Here is a 25,646-nt window from a genome sequence, read left to right on the forward strand (position 1 = left end):
CGAGACGTGGGCGTGCGTGTACGCTACTTAGTGTGCTCGATTTAAAATTCAAAGCAAACGGGCGTGCGGGGTGAAGGTTTTACGTTACCCGTAGTTTACCAAAATACAGTTATCAAGTAGATGAATTACACGACATTAAACCTTCAATTTGTTGTGTTACCACATGAGTCTAACTGTTTTGCTTAAAATTTGATAAACAGTATAAACCCCGTTCTTCCGGGACAGTATACATATACTCTGTGTAAATGACGTCTTGACGAGACACGCACCTTGTCCAATAAAAGCTTACGACCTTGTTTGAGCGACAGGATTCACAACCAATAGTTTTGCGGAAATCGTTTGATTGACAAACATTGCAGCTGGAGTGGGGGAAGGGGTCGATGAAGTTGACGGAACCGCCATCTTGAAAAGTGCTCTCCGAAGATCTACATTTTCGCGCCTGTTAGAAACAGTTTTAAACGCTTTATTTTCCTTGCCAAAATTTCATCTTAGCTCTGTCTTTGTATCGCTAAGGTCCGAGGCTAATGTTAAGATAAGCTACATGCTGGAGAGTCGGTGTTTACCCTTGTCTATTGGTAGGTACAATTGCAAGCTCATACACTTGGTGCTGAAGAGACGATTAGCCAGCAGTCTTTAGATAGCCGGCTAACGTTAGCTGGCTAGCAAAGAGCATACTTGGCCATCTTATCACTGCGCTGTCAGGCTGTGGTTTTTTAAGCTAAGAGGAGGCTAACGTTAACATGGCACATTAGTGTTTTAAGGTACCTCGGGATCATATTTTGATTTTATTGTCAAACCTGTCAGCCAGTTAATGTTACCCTCATATGTGACATATATTAGGGTAACTGGTTGAGTTCGATAGTACGGGGTTAGCTAACAATAGCTAGTGACGTTCCTTGTACCGGTGTGTTGTCTTTAACGCCTGCACCGTTAGTGGTAGATAGGTTTGGGCCTTAGGATGTAAACGAACTGGTAATGACGTGAATTAAAAAGGCTGCTGTTTTGATTCGTTCGTGTTTAGCCGAAATTAAAGCTAACCGTTAACTTTGCCTTCGAAGGTTGGTTAGCTGAAATTAAATACAGCCAATAACGATTGCGTTAAATGACTGCCTTTACACATACTTAAGGAAATAATAGGTTTTTTTAAACTGCTCAGTCTGTTGGTTCGGAACAGATAGTCAAGCCCAGATGAACCAGGTGATTCTGGGTGAATACTATGTATTACCACCCAGCTAAAATGTGATATCTTATTGCATGTGTATAGTTGCACTACATAGGCCTGAAATGTAGGTAGAGTGGGTATTTAGATTGATTTTATTACGGGCTCGTAATGTTTATGTGCCTACGGTATTTTTATTATTTTCGCTCTATGGCGTATGTTCAGCTGTTTTGGAGAGTGATAGTTTTATCAAAATATAGGCGTTTTATAGTGTGAGTGTAGTGCAGTTTTTGTGTCAGTTGCATTGCTGAGTTAACACAAAATTCATAATAGCAGAAATATAATCGGCATCCAGATGTCTAGCCGCACTTGATTTGTCAAAGTAGTTTGGGGAGTCACAGCAGCTGGTATCCTGTATGTTTATTACACGCAGTTGCTACAGTCTCTTGGTAACAAGTCACTGTTCTGAATATAAGTAGGAAGGTGCTTTGTACAGTGGGTGAGCTTGTGATTATAGGTTGTCTGTGGTACAGAACGGGTAATTAGAAGACCTTTTAGGTGGGGAATCAATGAATAGGTCAAATGATGAGAGACTGCTAGTCACAAAGTGTTTAAAGATGCATACAATTTAAATTAGGTCTTTGCTAAGCGATTTATCTGGAGAAGTACTGCTCAAAGTTGGTTTAAAAATTAAAAGAAGGTTTACCTCCTTGAAAGCAAAATAAAAAGAAATGGGAATGGATTAATACCTCTCTACAGTAATGTACCGAACTGGCACACATCTCAAGAGTGTCAACAACAAATATTCAGAATAGTTGCTAACAAGAAGCTTTAGTTTAATGTAACTTCAAACTTATGTGAATATAGATGAAATCACAGAAAAGCTAAGATTTTAACAAATTTTCACAGGGATTTAATCAGACATCATAATCATATCATTAAGTCAGGGCTCTAGCATTGAAGAGAAGTGGACTGAAAGATGGCTTGAAAATAGAGGGTATTTACATTGGTCTTGATGGGTATTGTTTGTCACTTTTTCATATCTCTATTGCATGTTCATGAAGTTGTTTGACAACAAAAACTGAAAAACGTATACAAATAAGAGTATTCGTATTATACACATTCTTAACATGGGAAAAACCAGGACATTGCAGCTTAGTTTAATTCCAGCCAATAGCAGCACTTCAGGCATTGTCATTGGCTTTTCATATTATCTGTCAAAACATGGATTGAATGAGCTGTCACTTTTATAATGACCATGTTTTATATTGCTATTAAAAAGTTTTTTGCACGACAATTTATTGGTTTTATTGCCTAGTTCTAATTATGAGGCACAGATGAAGTAGTAGAGTCATGTTAGCCTAGATGCAAGTCTTCATACCCAGTTGGTGATGAGAAAGAGACTGGGGAGTTTATTTATTTTTTTTATAAGATGAACGGTTAAAATAGTAATAATTGAGAATTTGTGCCTTTTGGTTCTTTAACTAGAGAAAGGTCGCTCTTTGTATGTGTGATATTTCTAAATGCATGTAAGTTATTGTAGGTTTCTTATTATTGGTGTTTAATGCCAGCTGGTTAGCCTCAGCTGGTAGTCATCTTTGGCCTTAGGTGGGCTACTGATACATCATTGACATTGTCTCTTTGACTCACTTGACCGCTGTTTAATTAAAAAAAAAAAAAATCAAAAAACAAAAAAAACCTATTCCAAACATGCAAAGAAAATCTGTGTAGCAGCAGTAAAATGTCTCCAAAATGCTGGTTCTTTCCTGTTGGCATTCTCCACGTTATGATAGCTCTCTGTAGCAACCAGTGTGTAGTAAACACAGAACAATGTAAAATGGATCAGGAGGTTGTCACCACTATCCAGTCCAGCTTTTTAAGTCAGGATGAGATGGATATCTGATCCAAATGTTGGGTGGGGGCATTCTTAAAGCCTTTAAGTTATGTAAGCACTTCTAAATGCTGCTGACTATAAGGCTAAGTTCACACTGGAGGTCTTAATGCTCAATTCCGATTTTTTATTTTTTTTTGATCAAATCCGATTTTTTTTTTTTGTCTGGTTGTTCACACTACAAATAAAATGTGACAACAAATGTGCTCTAGTGTGAATCCTCAAAGCGGCCCGCATGCGCAAAGGAAGAGGAGACATACAACGCGCTGTTTAGACCCAGACCCAACAGTATTGTTTGACTGATGGCCCTTAATATAAAGACTTGTTTCGGACTTTACGTTTCCCAATTTTGCTTTAAGTTATAAAGTTATTTTGTTATTTACAAATGGCCTAATAATTATCCTTATTGCTGTTTTAGAGAGGAGCGGTGCTTCAAAGGATAGTTGCAGATTTCTGTCAGAATCTGCAGATTATACAGTATAAATAAAATGTTCACGTTTCTCCAACGTTGTCTTCCCAACATTTTCACTGACATCTACACTGGATGGCCAGGAAGCGTTCACAATGTCTTTTTGATTGTCTTCTCTGGCGCTGATAATTGGCGTCTGTCTTCTGTCAGTGACGTAAAAGACGGATTTAATGCGACGTGACCCAGGTCGGATTTGAAAAAATTGGATTTGTGCTGTTCAAACTGTTATACCATGATCGGATATGCGTCGCATAGGGTCAAAAAAAGTTGGATTTGATGCGCTTTCGCCTGCAGTGTGAACATAGCCTAATAATAAGGTAGAAATCCAAGTAGAAACATGCACACAAAAGAGCAGTGTAATATTAATTTTACATATATGCTAGGGCTGTTCAATATAATGATATATATATATATCGGATGACGATATGAAAACATCTATCGTTTCATATTACGTTATCTGTTGTTTTGTGGTGTTGCAAAATAAACTGTTTACGGCAATATTTTTCATCGTTTTGATGGTCCCTGTAGAATTTCTTAAAGTTCTCTCTTTCTTTTATATTTAGTATAACCACACTACAGACAGACAAGCGACTGTTTTTATGCGTTGTCGTTAGCAACAACGACGACCATCACGTGGCTCCTCCATCCGCTTGTTTATTTTCCACATAAACCTTTTGGAATAAAGCTGAAGATCCTGTTGAGATTTTTCAAAATAAACTGAATCACGTGAAGTAGTATGCAGAGTGTTTACAGATGAGAAGCTAAAAAGAGCCGTCAGGTGCTAAAAAATAAACCTTAGAACAGGCTTTTCCCTGCAGCACGCCGTGTAATAAATACTCACAAAGAAAACTGTGGCTGTTTCAACTTATGTAACACTGGACTCCAGGTACACGACGCCCAGCTGAAAACACTTCACTCAAGTCGAGTTGCCCGAGATTCACAGAATTTACAGAAAATGTAAAATTTATGTGATATATATCTGTGTCGGGACGATAAGTGTCTTATATCGGGATATGAGACTTTGGTCATATCGCACAGCCCTAATATATGCCCATCTGCTTTTGTCTTTCTCCCATAGGTGTGTTCGTGTTGAACTGCTGTATGTGCGCTTTTTGTGAGTGTGTCCATTACCACTATCTGCCTGCTTGCCCATCCGTCTGGTCAGCCTGGAATGGGCCACAACTCCCAAAGACTAGAACAAACCTCTTTTTAACCTGAGCTTTGCTGTGAGGACTCCAACATACTCACAGGTGAGCTGAAATAAGAACTGTTACTCGATTATTGAGTGATCCCTTAGTAAATCATTGCCCCTTAGATGAATCTCGATTGATAATGTTTCATTTTTGTGCTCATTTTAATGACTCACTTTTGCCCATAATCTGTTTTAACATATTTGTGTCCTTTTTTTCATATATGTATGTATTAAAGAACCAACATGTTTTGGAAATTTGACCTCCACACCACATCCCACATTGACACACTGCTGGAGAAGGAGGATGTGACGCTTACAGAGGTAATGGATGAGGATGATGTCCTGCAGGAGTGCAAGGCCCAGAATCACAAACTTGTGGACTTCCTGCTGAGACCACAGTGTATGGAGGACCTGGTTACCTTTATCACACAGGAACCCAGTACTGATGTTGAGGAAAAGGTTAAATACAAGTAAGGAAATGGTTATTAATTTTACAGTTTGACGAAGATGTATGTTGACATCAGGAACATTTAACCTACAGGATGTAGTTTTTCTGTAAACTTATCTGTGGTGCTAAATCAAAGTTGCGTAACTCCAGTGTCTAGCAAACTGCTGACATGTCCACAAAAGTTGAATTGTTAGTATGTTTGTTCACAAGGCCGGAAGAAATTGGTCAAACTGAGATTTGGGAGCTTTTCCCCAAACTTCTGATTATGTGGGAAAATCCAGTTGGGAAAGCTTCACATCCAGTAGTCTGCTTTAAAATCACTCATTGCTTTAAATACTATGGAAGTACTTGGACATATGGCTCCCACTTGAGCTATATGAATTCACAGGAGAATTATCTACACTTGTTTTGATCTGTTGTTCAAATTGTTTTTTGAAATATGGAAATCTGAAGAAAAAAGAAAACAAGTTTGATTCTGTCTGGTGTACCAGTATAACTGAGGTTTGTAGAAAATTCCTGTTACACTACTTACAGAACCGATGGTGGCAGTGCTGCTGTAATTTAGTGTTTTCTCAAAATAAACTGGTGAAATGAAGCAACTAAACTTAAACTCTTGATATCTGGTTGGATATAACTTTGAGAAGAACTCATACCTCTAGAATTTCATGCATTTAAATATTTATCTGCTTTGTAATGAGCAGTGCTGTAACTATTGGAAAAACTCTAAAAGGGCCTTTTTTTTTTTTTTTTTTTTTTTTTTTTTTAAACCCCTCAGGTATCCCAACATATCATGTGAGCTGCTTACATCAGATGTGAGCCAGATCAATGACAGACTAGGAGAAGATGAAAAACTGCTGATGAAATTGTACAGTTTCCTCCAAAATGAGCCACCCCTCAACCCCCTCCTGGCCAGCTTCTTCTCCAAAGTTCTTTCTATTCTTATAGGACGCAAGCCTGAACAGGTAGGATTTTTATTTATTCATTTATTTATTTTCACCAATGATGCCAACATGTAAAAATACTGAGAGGATAAAATGCTTTGCTACTTATAGGTGTAACAAAGTCTGTTTAAATCGGTATGACAAAACCTTGTCTTGTTTTTATTTAAAGATAGTTGATTTTCTGAGGAAGCAGGAAGACTTTGTAGACTTGATGATAAAACACATCGGGACCTCTGCGATCATGGACTTGCTGCTCAGGATGCTCACCTGCATCGAACCACAGCAACTACGACAAGATGTTCTCAATGTGGGTAACAACAAAATGCTTCCCCTCCTTTGCTAAAAAATGATATCCTCTCAGGCAGTTTACACTAGAATATTACAGTCCACATTAAATTATATTGCCATCTGGTATAGTTTATTAACCGTTCTCAGTTGATGTTAAGGAATGAAGGGGACAGCAAAGGGTGAAACGTTGTGAAGCCTTTTTATTTAATAATGAAATTTTATGATTTCCTGACAAAGTTCTTTGTTTCCATTAGTGGCTGAATGAGGAGAAAGTGATTCAGAGACTGGTGGAGATGATACAACCTTCTCAAGATGAAGATGTGAGTTTCTTACATATTTTGCTCTGTACTTCCGGTATTCACCAGGGTATTCGTCAGGGTATTCGTCAGGGTATTCGTCAGGAAGTATATTGGTACTTATTTAATCATTGAAGACATTCAGATGTAATATTTACCAATATTAAACAATACTATATAAAGTGCAGAAAGTCACCTGGAGGGGTGCTGGGCTCTGTACCTATGTGCCCTCGGTGAGAGGCGGTGTTGGGGTGGGGGTTTCTCCCGATGGGATTTTCTTCCCTGCACTTTCAGTCATTCTATTTGACTGTGGGATGAGAGCCTCATTGGAGAGTTGGCTCACTGATCGAGGGCTGCAACAAATAGCCTCCTGGTCAGCTAGCAGGAGGGAAATACAAGACTGGAGGGCTTTTTTTTTTTTTTTTTTTTTAAGCTGGTTAGCAGTGTTTTATTTATTTATTTTTTTCTTCTTGAAAACAGAGACACTCCAATGCATCACAGTCACTCTGTGAGATCATTAGACTGAGCAGAGACCAGATGTTCCAGGTGCAGGGCTCTTCAGAACCTGATCCACTTCTGGCCACACTTGAAAAGTATGTATTTGCTTCTTTACGAGAACTTGTCAGTATTGTACAGAATAAAACTATCTATGAGTACGTCGTTGTTCAGTTTGTTTGTTTGTCTTCCTGTTTGTTAGCAGTCTGGTTTCCGAAATCTCATTTTCAGTTGTGTTACGATGATACCAAAAACAGCTCGAGCTGATTTAATTTTGGTGAAATTGGGTCAGGGTCACACCAAATGTGAATATATCAGTGAAAACTTTATATGAGCCAGTAATTTTTATGGATACTTAACAACAATATCCTAGTCCTTGGGGGACATGAGTACCTGGGTTGGCTAAGTATTAGACCTTGATCTTCATTGTTAGTGCCCAAGGTCAAAGTTGATGCTGTAAAAAAAAAAAAAAAAAAAACCCATATCATATGAAAGGGCATGCAGAGAGCTGTACAACACACTTTTTATTTTTTCAGTACAACACCCTATGGCATTGCAGTGACCCAATAAGAGGGAATGTATTGTAATAAAAGTGTCATTTAGTATAGCCCTTGTCCTTTTGGGGAGTTACGCTCTGAGTGCTCTTGTTTTACTGTGACGTAACCTTTGAAATCAGATATAAGATAATTGGTGTGAATTTTGATAATGATCAACCAGATCAAACTTTAAATCATTCTCTTGTGTCTTTGTTTTTGTTCGATTTCATTGTCATTTTCTGCCATGCAAAAAACCTGCTTTTCCTCATTTAAGTGTCTGTTATCTTCCTCTTCAGGCAGGAGACAGTAGAGCAGCTGCTCTCTAATATCTTCGACAAGGAAAAGAACGAGTCTGCAATTGTCAGCGTTATCCAGATCCTGCTCACATTGTTTGAGACGAGGAGACCAGCGTATGTCTTGTCCTTTCATCTGCCAGTTGATATTTTTAATTTGACATGGGTGGAGATTTTAAAATAAATCAATTTTTAAACAACTTTTAAGCAACACAATACTTCTTGAAATGGGGAACTAAATACCGCAAACATTCTTTCTGTCTTTATTGCAGTATACAAAGTTTACTTCTCCTATTTGGATCCTTAAATCATATAGTCCCAGTCTGAATCATGGTCCAAACTGTACTGGCAAGGCAACATTGTTTTGTTTTCTTTTTTGCACTAGTTCATGTGACTGGACATGTGTTGTAGGTTTGAGGGTCATATGGAGTGCCCCCCAGGGATGTCTCATCCATCATTCTCAGTGAACCACAGCATCCTCGAGGCTGTGAGACCCAGACTCAAAGATTTTCACCAGCTGCTACTTGAACCTCCAAAGGTAAAGAGTATTTACAGCTGTGACTATTGCTCTGTTTGCAGATTTGCAGATTGTAGGTTGAAGATAGGTGGACTATGTTATATTTTTCAGGCCAAGTCTGCAAATATTGATTGATTGATAATACTTTATTTATCCCAAGGAAAATTGTTTGATAATACTATAGTAATATTAATAATACTGTACTATATATATATATATATATATATATATATATATATATATATATATATATATATATATATATATATATATATATATATATATATATATATATATATTAAAAAAAACAAAAAACATTTGTAGTTAAGATAAACACTTTGCTTTCCACCATCAGAAGAATATGATGAAGACAACATGGGGGGTTCTGGACCCTCCAGTGGGCAACACCAGGCTCAATGTGGTCAGACTGGTCGCCAGTCTGTTGCAGAGCAACACACACAGCATCAATACAGAACTAATTAACCTCAACACACTTGGAGTTATACTAGTAAGTACCATCTTCTTTTTAGGGTGTGTGGTGTGGGGGCGGAGACTACAATCAATGCAATGAATTTCGATCTTAGACAAGTTCAGAAGTTTTCTGAAAATTTTTTGGGGCATAAATTTTCCACAGAAGTCCAGTTCAGAGTTTTTGGTCTAAATCTGAAAATCCTAACTTTTATCCCTACACTTCAAACTTCCACACCATTCAAGTCAATGTCCAATCCCAGTAAATTGTTGCATCCCGATGTTATGCAGCCATCTGCCACCAGATGGAGCATTGTTGGTGAGAAACGCCACAAATCCATTAATCTTGGACTTTTATAAACACTATTATTGTTACTTCTTTTAATGGGGTGAAAAAAAAATAGGTTTGGTATACAAATTGCCTTTCTCCAAGGGGTGGATATGCTTTCCCTTAGCAATAGGATGAGGAGTTTAGTCATTCGAGAGGGTCTCCTCCACATTCGGCTTATGGGGGGGTGGAATTTCCTGTGACAGGCACCTCCTGCATAAGGTGTTCAGACCAGGCATGTCCTACTGGGAGGAACCCCGGAGTAGTACCGGGAGCTGCTGGAGAGAATATATCTTATTGGCTGGCCTGGGAACACCTTGATGTTTCCCCAGATAAACTGGAAAAGATGGCTGATAAGAGAGCGGTCTGGACTTCCCCGCTGCCCAACCCCAGATAAGCAGAAGAAAATGGGTGATTTAACTTTTTGTTGTTTTGAATTTTATTTTTTAGCAATGTGGTTGGCCTGAATTTTCAAACGGCCTGCATCATTCATAATGCACGACACGTCATAGTTTGTGTCAGCTATGTCGGCAAAAAAAACCTGAAAAACTTTTGGTTGTGGTTCCCCCTAGTTTTATTCTGTCTGTCAGTTTACTAATGCGACCCGTGGCTCAGGGGGTTGGGAAGCGCATCTGTAACCGGAAGGTCGCCGGTTTGATCCCCGGGCTCTCTGTCCTGGTCGTTGTGTCCCTGGGCAGGACACTTTACCCTACTGCCTACTGGTGTTGGCCAGAGGGGCCGATGGCGCAATATGGCAGCCTTGCTTCTGTCAGTCTACCCCAGGGCAGCTGTGGCTACAACCGTAGCTTGCCTCCACCAGTGTGTGAATGCGAGAGTGAATGAATAGTGGCATTGTAAAGCACTTTGGGTGCCTTGAAAAGCGCTATATAAATCCAATGCATTATTAATGCGTCTCCTTTTGTACTTGTTTTTGTTTTACTCAACAGGATATGTATTTCAAATACATTTGGAACAACTTCCTCCACATTCAGGTGGAAATCTGTACAGCCATGATACTGGCTATGCCTCCTGCCCCCATAGACATCCAACCAGACACAGAGGCAGAACACGTGAAGGAAAGCATCCTCATCAAACATGTAAGATTGAAATACTAGAAGGGGAAAACCACACTTTTTAATGTGTTTATATGTGTGTGTGTGTGTGTACATACACATATGTATATGTGTCCATAACCTGTTTATACAGGCCTATACGAGCAACAGACTTGGAAGTTAACTATACGTCACGTGAGCTGTCTGTCAGATATTTCTTTGGTGTATTTAGTATCTTGTGTTTTTCTCCACCAGCTGTTTCAAAAGTGCCAATTTATACAGAGAATCATTGATGCCTGGAGCTCCAATGAGAAAGAACAGTAAGTATTCTTGTTTGCACTAAAAGCATAATACTTGTGTTTTATTGGTCATGGCGCTAGCACCCTATTAAATATGCTAATACTACTATTGAACCTTGTTTTAGGGCAGAAGGTGGGCGGCGACGAGGCTACATGGGTCACCTGACCAGAATAGCCAACTCTATAGTTCATAACTGCGACAAAGGCCCTAATGGGCCGCAAATACAACAGCTCATCTCTGGTGAGGAATTACATTTCTTTGAGTGCTCATCTAGCACCATCATGTGTTGTTACTTTCCTGTAAAGTGTAGGTTTATCATCGATAGGTCTCATACTGACCAGGAACACATCATCATCAACACACTAACGTTTCTAAACCCTAGCTCATATTCCCCTTCGTTACACTCGTATTTTAGGAAGGACAAAAAGCACTTCCATGTGAGGGGAAAGAGAAGAGCTGGCTTTAAAACACAAGAAACTGTGGAATAGAATTTGCAGCATGAATGTTTTGTTTATTATCTGGGTTTTATAATTATTGGACACTAAAATCATAACTGAAAATAAAGTGAGAGATGTGCTTACCCATAATTTGAGAATAACATTTTTTTACTACTTTGCTGTAAAGGGGCTCAGGGGGTAGCACTGTCTTCTGCCAGTAGTTTTGATAGCTGTGCTCTTTATGTTGATGTAGTGTGTGTGTGTGTGTCTGTGTCTATATAAATTTCATGTCTGTGACAGAGCTCCCTGCAGAGGATCGAGAAAAATGGGAATCTTTTATTTCTGGACAGCTGGCTGACACAAACAAAAGAAACACTGTTGACTTGGTGAGTAACAACACGAACATGAAAACTAGTAAAGCTTTCAGGTTTGTTTTCATGCTGAACCATTTAACAGCTAAAGTGTTTTGGCAGAGCATTAAAATGTTTTTAATGTAAATTTTAATTGAAAATAAACTGCTAGGACACACGAGGAAAAGATGAGCTAATGATTCAGTTTAAAATATACTGTCCAGCAAGACATTAAGAGTCAGTAAGTTATTATGAAGTTGAACTTTAATGTCAGCCAGACTGATTTCCCTGGGAACAAATAAAATGAACCAAGCATCACCTGTATATAGCACTTAAGTAAATTCTATCCAATGTTTATCCTCCAGTCAAAGGTGAGGTCAGATGTTGGGGTCTGTTGACAACCTGCTGTGACAGTTTCAGTATTTCATGACGCACTGTAGTACAGGAACCATGAGATGATAAAATGGTGAAATAATTATGTTTTTAATAAAAGTGTACTTCTAATTTTAATGTAAGCAGAAATTATAGTTTAATGATTATGTTATTTATTTTTGGCACTCTTTGCACTCCATAAGCAGGAGATCATTTTGTATTAAATGTCATGTTTTCTCAGGTAAATACACACCACATCCATTCTTCCAGTGATGATGAGGTGGACTTTAAAGAGAGTGGTTTTCACCAAGACTCGTCTCTTCAACAAGTAAGATTTAAACACAGATGCAAATGAATGAAGGCACACAAAGCAGACCCATGGGCACATAAACCCAGCTCATGTAGAGGTAGCCTTTCTGCCTAGGGGGCCAAATCAAAATCTTCTATATATTAAAAGTTATTGTCAAAAGTGTTTTTGATGATTGGGGGAGGGGGGGAAACCCTCAGAAATTTAAATGTGCAGTACATACATGTCAACTTATTTTTAAATTTTGTCCACTTCATGCTTCACAAGAGAAATTGAAGTCCTCCAAAGTGCATCAGGTTACTTTGTTTGTTTGGGGGTTCTTCCCCCTTGACTTGGCCAGCTGTTGATTTCAGTGGGTACTCTGTGTCCATGGGTCCTGCACAATAACTCTGTCATCAGTGTAGCAGTAGAAAATTCAAAAATTAATGTACTTTAAACATCTATCTAATGTATGTTATGTGTGTGTGAATATAGTATGTGTATACATGTTCTTTGTACTGCAAGTAATGACATTTTTTGGTGTAGAGCCAAGAGTATATCATTATCGTTGGTCCTGGGTTTTGCCAGGCCTTTTCTGATTATCAGATGCAACAAATGACGTCCAATTTTATTGAGCAGTTCGGCTTCAATGACGAAGAGTTTGCTGATCAGGACGATGTTGTGGAGTGAGTACTTTTCCTACATTTGCTATTTAAGTATTACCATGTAACACAAAAGGTACAGCACACTACACTACAAGCTGGTGGGTCATTTTTTTCACTGTTAATTCATTCAGTTATAGAATATTTGCATATGACTTTTAAAATAAAGGTCTTCAATTTAATTTCTTAATTTTGAGTCATTCATTGGCTTGTGAAGGATTCCCATTCTAGGCCTAAACTCAATTTAAAAAGCATAAAGCTTTTTTTTTTCTGAGTAATTTAGATTTTCATTTTCATATAGAAAGAAATGTCATCACCAGCGACACCATTTTATGCTTTATCATTAGCCTGGTACAATGATCACGTCAAAGGCAAAAATTGGCTCAAAGAAGAAATCATATCCACCTTTTTCTGCTGTCGTGGGCCGCCTCTTTTCTGTCTTTCTTAGGGTGAGCTGGAATGGGCACGCTTGTGGTTTTGCCTTTTGTCAGTTGTTTTTCAAAATGCCTGGGAGTGGATCAGTGAAGTACAGCTTTCTTACATAATCTTAGGCTTCTGGTGACCTAAAGTTATTCTTGTAACTAAAAGTTACAAGAATAAGTTTTCTTTTTACTTTCTTTTCTTCCGCTTTAATTAAAAAAAAAAAAAAAAAAAATAGCATCAGTAAAGCGCTTAGGAAGAAAAGATCTGCTCTGAGTAGGTAGCTATATGAACACCTGTCGAAAAGCATGCTTGTTAGAAACATAACACTCATACATGGGAGATACATAAATACAATGGACCCATAGCATTGACCAACCTACCTCAGTGATTGAATGTTTCCCAGAAAGGCTGAAAATGCACATTGACCACAGATATGACCAAATTCTGTTAAGCATAATATTATTTAATGTTAGTGTAATGAAAATTTGGCAAGATCTCTTTTAGAAAATAAAGCTGTTATTCACTGAGGTCTTTAACTGACGTACCTGATAATGCTTCTGCTCTAGCTAATCTAAAGTGTCTAAAGTGGTGTGCCTCCTGTGCCATCATGATGCCTGGAACATATCTGATGTAGCCTAAAAAAAGAGAGGACTTGACTTTCCTGTAGAGATGTACACAGCATAAAACCTCTGCTTCTTTGCTGTAAAAGAACAGTGCATTGTATACAGGGCAGATGTTGGCAAGTTATTATAAGTGGTCACACAGGTGAAAAACATCGATAATTTCTTCATTATTAGTCGTTTCAATAGTGTATATCCAACTGCAATATGCATGATGAGTTTTATATTTATTGTATTTTCATCTTTGTTAGAACTAGGCTAACAATAAAAAAAAAAAACCATGCTTGGGCAAAAAATGATTGCTTAGTGGATGGTAAATTTTCAGCAAAATCTTATGTGACTACATCAGAATATCAAAGTAGAGACTAACGATGTTGGGTTCCTTGTCTGCATTGTTTCCTCTACCTGGAAATGTAGCTTTCCTTAGCTTGGTCAATTTAAAACATGGAACGGGGACATAAAGAATAAGGTGGTGATTAAAAGTTGTTTATTTTGTACTGGCTGCCTGAAATATTAAACAAACTTTTGCTATGTCCTAGAATTTGTCTGTGTGGGGTCATTTGGAGACGAGTTAAAGGAAAAACAAGTGTCTTGATAAGGTGTTGTGCCAGCAGTGTGACTTGGCATTGTTTGTCCAAGTCTATGAAATTCTACACAGTGGTTAAGCAGCACAAATGATATTCCCTCGTTTTGATGACGCCAAAAGTTCAGCTGGCTTTTGAATCTGGCAACTAAAGGTCATGGTGTTTGAGTCACATCAGTCATACTTATTAATGCCATTCTTTCCCTATGGATGGGAGCATTAACATCTCGGCAACAACTTGCATCATTGGGAGTGCTTCATCACTGGTTAAAAAAAGATCACTCTACAACTAAAATGTCTCCCACAGCAACGGCCAAAAGATTCCCCCATTGTAGGAGGGAATCTGGGGTTTTTCCTTTAATTTGTTGCTTGTCTGTATGTGGATGCCTAACAAATCTAACTCAATAAAACTCTCTCTCTTTAACCTTGCAGTATTCCCTTTGATAGAATATCAGACATCAATTTTTCACTGAATACAAATGAAAGTGTAAGTACTTTGATTATTAATCTAAAATTCATAATGTTGAGAGTGAAACTCTCCTGGAATTAGTTAAAATATTTTTAAAGGCATGTTGTGCATATCCTGATGTTGATATTAATTTGGAAGGAGATGACAAGAAAGTGAGAAAATAAAACTGCTGTAGAATACAAACCTTGAAGTAATTTTTTTGTACTTCAAACAAGCCTCTAGGTATTCTTCAGGAAAAGAAATGACAGCATAATGCTGTGAAAGATGCCTGAGGCCTTTCTAAGTGAATGCTTCACAGCCTAGGGTTTTGTTCTGTAAGACTTTACTTTGTATGTGCATGTGCTTTAAGCACAACCGATGATGCTCTAATTTTGACATGTGTGTAAATTTTCTCCAGGCAAATATTGCTTTGTTTGAGGCACGCTGTAAGGAGAAAATCCAGCAGTTTGAAGATGCTGGTTCAGATGAAGACGATATCTGGGATGAAAAAGATGTCACCTTTGCACCAGAGGCACAGAGACGCCCCAGGTGAGTCAGACACACATGCACCAAGAAACTGAACTTTTTTTTTTTTTTTTTGCAATCTCATACTGAATTAACCTTTTGTTGTGACCTTAATGGCCTCATTATACTATCTTCCCACTTGTTTTTAAATTATTTATTACTTAATGTTTTCATTAAGGGGGCGGGGTTGCCTTTATTTGATAGCATTAAACAGGACTATCAAGTCAAACATGGGCATAGTTGTAGTGCTGTGAGAGCAAGCTGGTACAGATGTGAACCATGTGCCACCAGATTTTGAACAACTAAAACATTCAAGTGGTAGGAATGATATAGCAGGTTTTCTCATGAATTCATATGGACACTGTATTTGATCTTATAGTGATTTATTTTTATTAACATCAACGTCAGAAGCTATTTGTAAAACTCTTTTTAGTCTTGTTTAAGGATAATTTATTGTGTTTAGAGTTTTTTGCTTTTTGTGTGATTGCTTTAGAAAAGTGGTAGTTGTATCACCATTGCTGTAGTCATCAAAAAACTTTTGTATTATCAGCTTGTGTTACTTCAGTATTTTTAATACAATGGTAATAATAATCGTTATAATATTTATAATCAACATAATATGAATAATGTCATCGGTACTTAGACAAGAAACATCTATAGGTTTGTCAGTGGTAAATCACACACAAATTCATTCACAATGGAAAGATGAGGGAAATGAGAAAGGTGAAGGTCGTATGGCTCTGAATACATATTTTAGTGGTCAACAAGGCCAGCATTACATACTTATTATTCAAAAATACAAAAAAATGTATTTATGTGAACTGTAAGTTCCATGTAGGAGCATATATACAGATAAATTGTTTTACAAAACGCCACCAGAGCAGCCTGTTTATTTAAGCTGTATCAATAAAATCCTGATATCAATTCCTGCTGAATTGTATATTCTGTTATTTATTTATTTAGTTATTTATCTATTTATTTTTTAATCTCACTCACAGTATAAAGAGGACAGCTCAGATCTTTATTCTAATACTTGATCTGTCCATCACAGGAGTTCAGGCAGCACAGACAGCGAGGAGAGCACAGACTCAGAGGAGGAGGACGTGAAGAGGGATCAGTTTGAAGCTTCCAACCCCAGCAACGATGACAGAATGGAAGTTGACACAGGTTAGTGGTTTTGAGACAACCACATGTAAGACTCAAGTACACAGTGGTAGCCTAATGACAAATTGTCACAAGAGTTTTTATTTATTTAATTTTTTGCCTCAACTTGATTTTAGGATCAAGATTAAACTAGGATTAATTTAAAGTTATAGAGTGTAAAATCTCACTGCTGGTCAGTAGATTGCTGTCAGCTGAGTTTTAACCCCTCCCAGTTCGACTGAATAATCAAATCAACTCCTTTAGATCAACCCAGAAGAATCAGTAGCGGTTGCTTTCATTTTCTCCACAATGGCCGCTTCCAACTGGCGTGTTTTTTATGACCGTTTGTCATTTTTTCACATACTAAAGCATATTTGAATAATATCAACAATAAATTGCGCAATAAGCAATAAATTATGTTGTTGTTGTTTTTTTTATTTATTTAAAAAAAAACACTGAGCCAGTAAAAGAATTTTGGCAGTATTTTACTTTTTAAAAAAAAAAAAAAAAAAAAAAAACCCTCACTATGTAGGCATTGCATTGTGTAATCACGAATAATTAATCACGATAATTAATTGGAGTTATTTTCAGTTTATGCGTGAATTAAAACGTATATATTTGGGGTTGTTTTTGTTGTTTTTGTTTGTTTGTTTAGGCCCAGTGTGGACGGCAAATTTTGATGATATCCCTATGGACACGGGTACATCCACAGCTTCAAACTCCAACCCCAGCAACCCAGCTCCATCCTCTCCCTCCACCTCCCCTGATACAGCATGGAGCTCCTCTCCTGCAGCTAACTCAAACTCAGAAACTGGCTGGGCTGATTTCTCCAACTTCACTCCTGTCAGGTAAGATGTCCTGACTTACTGTGGGTCTGTTTTTCTGTCTGCAGTGTTGCAGTTTCTGGAATAAATAATTTGTGTTTAAGATAGCGGTGAAACTTTAAAGTGCTTTATAAATTTATATTTATCTTTCAGCCCCAAAGACCCCCTGAGATGCAACTCTCCTGTTGCTATGGAAACCAGTATAGAAACAATTGACCCTTTAGGGGTTAACGCACCCATGCAGTCTGAAGGTGAGATATGCACAAATGCATGTCCTTGAGTATTCTTGTCATCTGACAAGGGAAGTATCCAGAATTTCCTGAACTTGATGATGTTTCTTATATTTCTTATATCTTTCTTATATTAGGGGTGAATGTAACCCATGTTGGGGTAGCTGTTGATGCTAAATCAGTCTAATTGACGTTGATTGATTAGACCTGACACCTAATGTCACATTTCTTAACATCCCTCAGACTGTGATGGCTGGTTGGGCACGAGTGTGGCTTCTCCAGCTGCCTCTGCACCTAGTGATTGTGGGAGCTCTAAGGCAGAGGAGGAAGCATCTAGCTCTGAGCACCGCAGCATCACAGAAACGGTCATCAATGGCTCCATGAAAGAAACAGTCAGTCTCACTGTTGATGCCAAGACTGAGACCGCCGTTTTCAAGAGGTTCGAGAATCACTTGCACACAAAAGAATTACGCTTCAGACTTATGGTGATGAGAGTGGTGCCAGTGCCAGTTGGAATTCTGTGATTATAGGCATGGGTTGGCTGGTTTTAACTGGTGTGTCTTATGGGAGGGGGGGCTGGCTCATTGTAGCTTCATGCCAGAAGAAAAACTCTTAAGCTACTGAGGTAGTCCTGCTTTGTGAATAACTCATCTTAACTAAGCTGTAGTCAGTGTAAATTCTTAAAAATTGTTATCACTTTAAGAATTTACTTATTTATGAATACAATCCCAGTTTAGTTATCTGTGCCTCAATGAGGATCAGAGGCTGATCTGATAAATGATTCCTACTTGACCTGGTCCATTGCACTGCCATAAAGAAAGGGGCCTATAAACTGATTCAGTTTTTAACACTGACTGTTCTTTCTTCCACTGTCTAGACTGTAGTGACTGTAGCTAACATAAGTTCTTTACACTATTGGTGTTTTGAGACTTTAGATACAACCACTATAGATCCTGTGACATTTAATTTGTGTGCCCTGTCATGGGTTAGTGTAATGTGACATGATAATGTGGACAGCAGAAAATAGGATTTTGGGGGGATTGGGGTTGATATTTGAACATTTGAACACTAGTTTGTTTGTGTTTTACTCCTTGATAGCCATTTGATGTTCAAAAATCCAAAGTAACTGAGGTCTTGCCTTATACAAACTGGGGATACCAAGTTTTGAAAGCCACTTTTCTGTCCTACAAGCTTGAAAAGTGCCTCATAAAAAGTCCCTTTCATGGTGAAATCCTTGTTTCCTGAACAGTCAGGTTTTAAAGTTGGTTGTCCTCTGTCCTTCCGTCCCTTTGTTGATGCTGCATCATATTGTCTGTCTGTCTGAGTTGATAACAGCAGTGTAATGAACTGAGCGACACTTACAATCTGAGCTTCCCCTCTCTCTCTTGCTGTGCGTTGTGGGTGTGGTCTTCTTCAGAGTGTTGAAATCTTATCGGTATGTACAGCCAATCAGAGATCAGCCTGCAGCCGTGATGTAGTCTTGTTGTCACGTCAACCACCAACTTTTCTTTCGGATTTTTGATCTCCTTTGGTTTCAACTCCTTGTTTGTTTATTTCATTATCTCCATTCTGCATGTGTTTTTACCAAAGGTGTGTTTTTCTTCTTTTTTTTTTTTTTCTTTTTTTTTTTTTTAAGTGCAGTTTTTTTTTTTTTTTTCCCTCCTTTTTAATTTTGCCTTGATCTTATTCAGATTACTCTTATTCTAACACTGCAACACAATCTCATTCTTGGCTGAAATGTTCCAGATGAAATTGGCCCAAAGTAGAAACCAGTTCTCTGAAGTGGCCTCAGTTGGATTTTTATTGGTTACATACAGCTTTCTAAATATATTTCTCCATATGCTTGTTTCATTGGTGTGCTTTTCCCATAGCTGCCTTATTTTTTTGGCTTTAGCAAATAGACAGTGTGTCCATCCTGCGATTGTGACTTATTAGAGAGAAAAACAATACTACTTTTGATCATTACTGATGAGCAAAATACAAAAGCAAAATGTGGTGATTGTATTCTGACTGAAAAACTACTTTAATACGGAATAAAAACATGTACACGTCACAGCTCACTCTTCACATAATAAAACAAAATTTGATATTGGCTGTAATACAACTAGGGCTGTTCGATATAACGATATATATCGGATGACAATATAAAAACGTCTATCGTTTCATTTTGCGCTATCGGTTGTTTCGTGGTGTCGTAAAATAAACTGTTTACAGCAATATTTTTTCATCGTTTTGATGGTCACTGTAGTGTCTTAATTTCTTAAAGTTCTCTCTTTCTCTTATATTTAATATAACCACACTACGGACGGACAAGCGCCTGTTTTTATGTGTATTTGTTAGCAACAACAACGACGGTAAAACCATCGAGTGGCTCCGCTGTCCGCTTGTTTGATCCTGTTGAGACTTTTCAAAATAAACTGAATCACGTGAAAGGGTATGCAGAAAGTTTACGGATGAGAAGCAAAAAAGAGCCGTCAGGTGCTAAAAAATAAACCTTCGTTGTCAGGACGATAAATGTCTTATATCGGTATATGAGATTTTGGTCATATCGCACAGCCCTAAATACAACCATTCTGAATATAACAATAACTGAGGTAGATTCAAATAGAAAGATTTGTGCTTTAATGTGCTGCTAATTGAATCAGATTTCAAAACAACATGTACAAAGGACTGCTATTAATTAAAATATCTTAAAACTTTCAGAATTATAATTGACAAAATATTCAGACGTAGAAATCCTGTGTAAATACAATTCATAAAGTTGCAGTTAGTTTTCTTTTTCTGTACTATAAATTCCAGAAAGTAACGTTTTCTCTTTTTTGGTACTTGACTAAAATTACATTTACACAAGCATGACTATATGAGTTTGAATGTTTTTGTGAAATTGTAAAATTCTGTTTTTAAACATGTAACTGACTGCAGATTTTTAACAGGAGACCATAAACATTTGTTTTCTAATTTTACACATTCTGGATACCCGTTATATAGCACCTTTTTTAAATGTTTGAATAGATTTGGATGTTTGTGAGTGTTTTTAGTTTGATTGAGGCCTCATCAAGATGATTGGTGGTTCTCTGAGACAAAGCAAGACTGACGGCTGGTACAAACAATTTTGGTCTAATCAGTCTCTAGGCCTGTTTACTGTTTGCTTGCTAGCAACAAAGTAAAGACTATCATAGCTAAACAATCCAATCTGTTGACTTTCTCCATTTGCTGTACATTTTGATGCTTTTCCTACATAGACATCAGAGGTGTTCCATTTCGACATGACCATCCTTTGTTTTACTGTTCTTTCTGTCAGTCAGTTCAGCATGCTTCACTGTTGACATCTCACTGTTGTAATGGTTGGTGTGGTTCTGTGGAAAAAGTGACTAATTAGAAGGGATTCATACCAATGTATTAATGCATATGCTGTGTACTTGTGTGTTCCAGTGAGGAAGAGAAGATTGCTTCTTCAGAGAAGTACTCAGTAGTGGAGTATGTGGAGTCAGAGAGAGCAGGCATCAACAGCTCAGCCACAGCCTGCTGTCCTAAAACTGGGTCAGATATAGCACACAGTCTCACAGTCACCACTTAAGTTTGTTTTTGTCTTATAAAAAGCCAGAGTCGGCACGTGCTCTGCAGTGTTCAGCGGTCGTCCGTCACACATTTGTCCCTGAAATGTGCAGGACTTTGCAGTATTCATTGCTACTATCAGATGTGCTTGCAGAATCTGATAGTCAGATTATGTTTCTTCATAACTTCAAGTGCATTAATAGTAATGAATCATCACATTCATCATTTCTGTTATATCGCCATCCAGATGCATCTAGCAGCTATGTCAGTGCCCCATGTTTCTCTGTGCTGTGTGAATAATTGCAGGCCTTTCCATTTTGGTTAAATATGAGCCTGGAAAATAAAAGATGTTATTTAAAAATTAGTAAATTGCTTTTGATTAAAAAATAGTTAGCCTAACAACAAAGTAAACAACTTCATTCCTTCCCTTTTCAATTGGATTAGACCTTTTCCAGAAAGCAGGTCATTTAAAGTCTAGGAATAGTTCCAGATTACCTCCAAAGTCTGCTTTACATCAGCTCAGTGAATGAGGTATTAAAACTGCATGGCAGACAGCTCCTTTGGGCTATATGCCAACAGTTAGAGATAGTTGGGGTTTGGGGGAGAAATCCTGACTGAGTGATCTCCTCGTGTAACTAAACCTCTTAAGTCGAGTTGAGCATCGCACCCAGAAAATAAGTTCAGTGTAACTCCTGGCCAATCAGAGCTTGGTCAGTTGCTCTATTGACTGGAATTTATTTATTTTTAAGAAATTATAGGTGTAGGAATTGATAAATGACAAAACAAAACTATCTTGCTGCAAGATACAAATTATCTTGAGCTGATTTCCATTACAGCCTTTTCTAAACAGTTTCACATGTTCTGGTATTGTAAACTGAATATATTGTGTTTCTCTCCTTATTCGTGTCCTGGCAAGTAGTGAGAAATGTCGGCCCATTGTGGAGCTGCCCAATGGTCCTCTGGAAGAAATGTCCCCCACAGAGGAGGCCAAGTAAGTCTGACTGCCTTTGTGATTCAAGTTTGAATTTCATTAGAATATAATCAGTCTCTTCATAGTCTTCATTTATGCAGTGATATTTCCTTCTGTCTTCAAAAGGTTCCATATCTATATCTCATTCCTCTTTTCTAGGCTCGACAGAAGTTCTGTGTCCTCTGAGCCAGCTGTAAACGGGCCAGCATGAGAGTCACTTAATGCCTGCCAATGGCCAGCCTGTTCTGCCATGCAGGGCCTTTCTCCTGGTCAGCCAGCAGAGGCTGCTGCTCACAGCTGTTCCAACCACATGCCCCATCAGGACCAGCAATACTCCCATCGTCTCATCACTGAAAGACAAATGGGCAGACAGGTGTACAGACACAAGATGGACTAAGAAGTAAAATGAGAGACACTCAAATGGATACGGAATAATTTTTTTTCTGCATTTGTTTATATACTATTGTACTTAGGAGGTGATGTGTGACTGATATCCTGACTCCCAAAATTAAATAGTAATGTTGCGATGGTTAAGGAAATGATTGTATGAATAAAATATTTTATAAAAGGAAAATGTATACAGAAGCATAAGTTGAATTACCACAGAGAGGAATAGCTGATTCATGATCCAACCAATCACCATGTTGTTGTTATTGGCTGCATAACAGGCTGACACTTCAAGTTAGAGCTATATTTAAAATTTCTCCCCCACCGTTGATCTGTCTCTGAGCAGAGCTGCTCTGACCAATTGAAACAGTTTTTTTGTTGCAGCTAATTGCAAATGATTTTTCTCTTGTGATCTTCTGCATTGAATAACATTTGATGAGCTGTTCTGGTATGTTTCTTTCTAATTTATTATGGAGTTGAGATTGTAGTAACAAAAAGGGGAAAAAAATGACCATAGAGATATACCAACACTGTCTCTTTCTTACTGGCTGCTTTCATGCTAACTAGGTTCTTACCTCGCAGCTGGAAGGCTAAAGAGGAGATGTTTGTCACCACAGCCTAAACTAGGAGCTATAAATGCATTAAGAATATGTTCGTTTTTTGTTTTTATCGCAAGTGCTCTTCAGATAACTGGTTTTCAGTTTGCTGGGTCTCCCTTTAGATTGCATTATATTTTTAAAAAATGTCGTTCCAAGTTGAATATTCATCTCCAATGTGCAGAACTGTCAATTCAGCCTGCTACTATAGTAAAATTGAAAGGCATTTAATTGCCAAACTATACACAGAAGTAGAGGATAAATTTATTTAATAATAAATAAATACATTTTGCCAAAACACACAGCTGCCACATGGGGTAGGCCCAAATAGCAACACAATCTACAGTCCGTAACTCTGTCAGCTGTAGAGGGCGAGCAGATGGAGCTACTGTGTGTAGTCCCACCATCTCGGCATTAGAAAGATATTGACTGGCAAGGCTTGGCTCTGGAGGTTTCCTCTATAGGTAAGAAAGTGTTGGTTTTCAAAATATGATTTTTTTTAAGTCAATATCTGTACTGTTCAGCTCAAGCGCACATACTCTAAAAAAAAAAAAAAAGGTTTGAGTTTGTGATTTCCCATTGAGTGCAATACATCATTTCTAATGTGTGCTAGGGACAGCACTTTGCATGCCTCATACATCATGTGGAAGCTGTGTGTTTTCTGCATTACCTTTTGCAAGATTGTCTTGTGTCCACCCTCATGGGCTTACATGTGACAATCAGGTGAAATTGTTTCAGCCAATGACTGTGTGCCAACAGGTGACACTGTTTAGACTGTACAGTGGGTAGGGTGGAGGTACTGATGTAGAAAGTTTGGGCAAAAAAATTTAATGGTGACTTCAAATGATGTACTCTGTCAGCCAGTCTAATCAATGAAAGCAAACATTCCTGCTAGATTACTTTGTAATATGAATGGTGACATTTTACTTTTTACCTGCAAGTTTTTAAGATAAAATGATAAGGATTACTTTTACAGTTATCACATCAGACGCTCTGCAGTGTTTTAGCGTCTGGTATGTGTTCATGTGTAAGTTATTCCTGCAGAGCAGGAGGTCCAGCTTGAGTAAAGCACCCAAGTTTGAAACAATTTTATTTCTATTTTCATTGACTTCATTCTTGTTCATCAATGTTTTGTTGGGAATCGTTCTTCACTTTAAAACCACATTCATAAAGCATTATTTGGAAAATGGTTTGATTTATTTTGGTCTCGAGTTTTAGAGGTGGCAGCTGGATCCTGAGGTGTATGTTTTGTTTGGGGGTTCTTAACATTATAAGTGTCTAACTTTTTTTTTTTTTCGGTTTGTTTTTGTTTTTTTAAATTGGACCAACCGTTGATGCCCTGGGCAAAAACAAACACTGGCTTATCTTGATTGGCACTATTACTGCAGAATGTGTCCACACAGGTTTGACTTTTGTATTGAGCACTAAATGCACCAATCACCAATACTTGTAGGATTTTAAAGTGGACTTGCCATGCTAGTTTCCAGCTCTGTTCCTTCTCTTGGACACCTGGACAACCTAAACTGCTGTGTAACCACCTGACTTAGAATAAGGAGCTGCAGATAATATGATGGTAAAAAACAGACTTCAACTTGCCTTCTCTTCTTTGCTTTAACCCCTTACTTTGCTCTCACCAAATTAGTTGAAACGTGGTTCCTAAGGAAAATGGTTTTGTGACTTGGTTTTCTGTACCAGGATTGGAGATGAAATGAGAGGTTTACAGGTAATGGTTCACATTCACTGCTCTGTTCAGTTGTGCATATTTCTAGACTGTCAAAGGCACAACCCATTTTCTGTTAGATTAAAGGTGTCAGTGGAAACTCGAGTCGGTTTAATATACTGATGTATATTAAATGGTGGTAATCGCACCCATTTTCCTGTCCTCTTGGGCTTTGCTTTGAAAACCAGCACCACATTTTGCACAAAACTTATAGTATCACCGAGACCTAATTAGCAGCGTTACGGTAAATGTGAGAAATAATTGTGTGAAAGTTAACTGAGGTTTTAAGATATTTCTCCATTAGAATTTTTGGAGTTGGCGCATCAGGGGTTGCAGTGTTTAATCGCTCATGTCAGACCACATGACACACTTGTGCTTCCAGTGTAAATGATAAACACGCCTTTGTCATTGTGCCTGTTTTAAAACAGAAAACTGAGTTTTCCTACGCAGCTTCAAACCATCCTCCTAACTGTTATTTCGCTCCGGAAGTTGTGGTGTGTGCATCATATACACAAACGATGAGGATGAGAGGAGCCTCCATGGTTGTTTCTCTGCTGCATTATTTGAACACTGCCCCCAAGCGACATACACGTGGAAGAAACCATACTAAACCTGCTTACACACAAGAACTTATAATCAACAGATGAAATGTTAACATTGAAATAGCATAAGATTTAAAAGTCATCTATTACAAACTACTCAAAAATGTACTATGCTGCCAAAGAATATAAAAAATTATTGTGGTCTCAATGTGCCTTCCTATCATCACAGAATCTACGTCCGAATAAAAGCTGCTATAACGACACACCCCCAATCCATAAAGACGAATATCGATTGAACAT

General features: G+C 38.0%; 1 protein-coding gene across 5 annotated transcripts; it reads left to right on the forward strand.

The window, feature by feature from the left end:
- Nucleotides 1-367: 367 nt before the first annotated feature.
- ppp6r3 (protein phosphatase 6, regulatory subunit 3) lies at nucleotides 368-24,271 on the forward strand. 5 transcript variants are annotated; one of them, XM_084934362.1, is made up of 26 exons: nucleotides 368-575; nucleotides 4,598-4,769; nucleotides 4,948-5,181; nucleotides 5,935-6,121; nucleotides 6,270-6,407; nucleotides 6,643-6,708; nucleotides 7,165-7,277; nucleotides 8,012-8,125; nucleotides 8,420-8,546; nucleotides 8,881-9,033; nucleotides 10,269-10,418; nucleotides 10,629-10,693; nucleotides 10,798-10,913; nucleotides 11,411-11,496; nucleotides 12,074-12,160; nucleotides 12,707-12,804; nucleotides 14,839-14,893; nucleotides 15,273-15,403; nucleotides 16,431-16,546; nucleotides 17,178-17,370; nucleotides 17,500-17,597; nucleotides 17,820-18,015; nucleotides 18,994-19,011; nucleotides 21,009-21,116; nucleotides 22,048-22,122; nucleotides 22,261-24,271. In XM_084934362.1, exons 3-26 carry the CDS (start codon nucleotides 4,955-4,957, stop codon nucleotides 22,310-22,312), a joined length of 2,769 nt encoding a protein of 922 aa, XP_084790488.1. In that variant the 5' UTR covers nucleotides 368-575; nucleotides 4,598-4,769; nucleotides 4,948-4,954; the 3' UTR covers nucleotides 22,313-24,271. The 5 variants fall into 5 exon arrangements, with proteins under 5 accessions (XP_084790488.1, XP_084790489.1, XP_084790492.1 ...); XM_084934363.1 differs by having other exon boundaries at nucleotides 22,051-22,122; XM_084934366.1 differs by having other exon boundaries at nucleotides 12,758-12,804.
- The last annotated feature ends 1,375 nt before the right edge of the window (nucleotides 24,272-25,646 follow it).

The sequence above is a fragment of the Perissodus microlepis genome, chromosome 7, assembly GCF_051167445.1.
Source record: "Perissodus microlepis isolate ML-2025 ecotype Zambia chromosome 7, ASM5116744v1, whole genome shotgun sequence".
In the NCBI taxonomy this organism is placed as follows: Eukaryota; Metazoa; Chordata; class Actinopteri; order Cichliformes; family Cichlidae; genus Perissodus; species Perissodus microlepis.